General features: G+C 59.2%; 1 protein-coding gene across 1 annotated transcript in view; it reads left to right on the plus strand.

Annotated features, from left to right (window-relative positions):
- Positions 1-2,165: 2,165 nt before the first annotated feature.
- Positions 2,166-2,616, plus strand: part of EMIHUDRAFT_469103 (hypothetical protein) — a gene marked incomplete at its 5' end in the record, with an annotated part of 2,845 nt that continues 2,394 nt past the window's right edge. Inside the window, one exon of the mRNA XM_005778314.1 lies at positions 2,166-2,285. Within this exon, the coding sequence (XP_005778371.1) occupies positions 2,166-2,285 (120 nt within the window). The remainder of the gene's footprint in view (positions 2,286-2,616) is intronic.

The following is a 2,616-nucleotide window of genomic DNA, read 5'->3' on the forward strand; positions in this document are numbered from 1 at the left end:
TGGCGGGGGGTTTTTCGCCCCCACGCCGTTATCAAAGATGCGGCCCCTTCGGGCGAAAAGTCCGGCGCGGCAGCTTTGCCCGGACGGAATACTCGCACAAGTATTCTTTCTTTTATGTCCCACCATGCAGAGCGCATCTCTCTCTCTATTGTGCGAGGCGTGACCGCGCCATTCGCTCTCACCTGGCAACCCTGTCTGCACGTCTCGCGCGCGCGTGAACAGGGCTCCAGGCCCCAAATGACGTGTGAGTGTTAGAGTTGTTTGGTATTGCTAAAAATCTCTCTCTAGATCCCGCCGGCAGAGGGGTCACCGGACACCGATTTCTTCTTATATTTCTCCACGCAAGACCGAATCCCCAAGGCGCAAAAACACAAGGCCCAAGACGTACAAACACAGACAGTGAGAAGCATGAGATCTCTTACGCAAAAACACTAGATCTACCCCCAGCAGGGCTTCACAGCAACCTACTGTGCCGTATCAAAGTCTGTGCAAGTGTGAACAGCAGCTCCTGACCACGGCGCCGCAGGCGCCTGTTGATAGGTCCAGGTGACAGCCCTGGATAGGCAATGCATACGCCTAATCGGGCCTCGGATCGCCCGACCGCGTCCCGGTGCTCTGTGGTCGGATTTGTGACGCCGCCGCGCCGCGCCGCGGCCGGGGGCCCTCCGGAGGCCGAGGATGGCCGTGGCGGACCAGGACGAGCTCTGGGAGGTGAAGTGTCAGTGTATATATTGTAGAGACCAACCATGTCCACAATATCTCTCAGTCTAGCTAAGCCTGGGAAGGCGATGTTGGGGCCGTACAGCAGCTTGATGGTGCTTCGCCGGCGTGCGTCCCGGAGCGGTGCCGGACGGGCGGTCCGTGGGATGAAAATGGAGGACACAGCGCCGACGCCGCTCTGATTCGACTTTTAACTTCAAACAAAGACAGTGGCACGCGCCACAGCGCGGTGCGTGCCACTGTCAGGAGCAGATACGTCAGTTAGTTGTGTTCACGCCGGGAGATCGTGTCCTCCGCAAGCTGCACAGACTTTAGGCCACAACAGGGTTCCAACTTTTTCCGGGGTATGGTACCCTCGCGGCCCAAAGGGTGGGGGGGTATGGTCCTGACCGCCCATCCCCGGTCTCCGGGAGGCTGGGTCTGTCAGCAGGCGGGGGGGGGTATGGTCTCAATCACACTCTCGAGGTGGGTTCCGCGTTCACACAAAAACACAACGTTCCGCTCGCACCATACAGTTCCGGACGGGCATTAAGAACCTCTAACGTTAAGAACCAGAGGCTGATATTTCGGCCGGATCCCTAAGAACTCCCTAAGAACCTGAGTCTGGGCGATGCTGGGTTCTATACTACAACCATCGATGTGACCGAGACTCGCGAGCGCGGCATCCCATGCAACACACATACAAGGTTCACACAAACAACGAAACGACGCGCGAGCGCGCAACAGTCCAACATATGCAGTGTATGTCCATGCGCCATTCCATGTCATGTCTACGTCCATGTCCAGTCCTGTCCTGACCTGTCCTATCCTACTCGGCCTCCAGCAGAATCCAAACTTCCAACTGTTTTAGAACCACCCAGTGGGTGTTGATTTTTAATCGAAGCCGAAACGGTTTAAAAAACCATCCACCCGGTTAAGAACCTGAGGCTCGGCCCCCGACGGACCGCCAACTTAGCTAAGAACCTGAGGCTGGGCGAAGAACCTGTGCGTTCTTAATGCCCGTCAACTGTACCACACCCCGCAGAAAGTCCAAACCCATACGTGAAAGACAGCGTCTCTGTTCCTTTTATCCCCGGCCGGGGACAGCGTCGCCAGGGCTAACCTGGGGCTGCTGAGGATGTGGCCCTGGAAAAGGACCCCCAACAAGGCGTCCTCGGCCGGCAAAGGCGCCGCCTCCACGCCTTCAACGCCGCGTGCGAGCGCGGCGACAGCCGAGCCGAATCAGAAGTCCTCAGGAGCTGCTACGCCGCACGTGGGCTCACAGGGAGAGGGAGCGCGAAGTTCGCGGGGTAGCGACCGCTCGTCGCGGGCCGGCAACGTCCCTCACTTCAAGCATCCCAACCTGCGGCGGCTGGGGCCCTACGTGCTCACGGGACGGGAGCTCGGTCGCGGCTCGAATGGGGTCGTGCACCACGCGAAGGCGAGGCCGCCGCCGCGTCGTGTTGATGCTGCCGCGCCGCCCCTCGACCCCGCTATCGCCCCCCTCCACAAGCGTGGCGAGGGCGGCGGCGGCGCTGCGCGCCTTAGCGCACGTTGGCGGGGACGTGCTCGAGACGCCGAACTTGGTTGAGCAGGCGGCGCTGGACGTATTGGGCGACGCGAGAACGGCGGGCTCGTTCCTGACGCACTGTTTTGCATAGAGATAGACACCGCGCACGGAGAGAGAGACAGTCCGATTGACCATGTCACCCAGTGGGTTGGTGACTTCGGGTGTGATCACACCCCGGCATCATTTATACAGTACAGTCCTACAGTTTCTTACAACGCACTTTCAACGATCTTGCTTTACGAACGATCTTACACTACTATGTACTAACGATTTTGCTGTACGGCTCTACTTCTATACTGTCTGCGGTCCGGCGCCCTCGCCGTCAGTCCGTGTGTGTGTGTGTGCGT

Source organism: Emiliania huxleyi (genome assembly GCF_000372725.1).
Source record: "Emiliania huxleyi CCMP1516 unplaced genomic scaffold EMIHUscaffold_248, whole genome shotgun sequence".
Lineage (NCBI taxonomy): Eukaryota > Haptophyta > Isochrysidales > Noelaerhabdaceae > Emiliania > Emiliania huxleyi.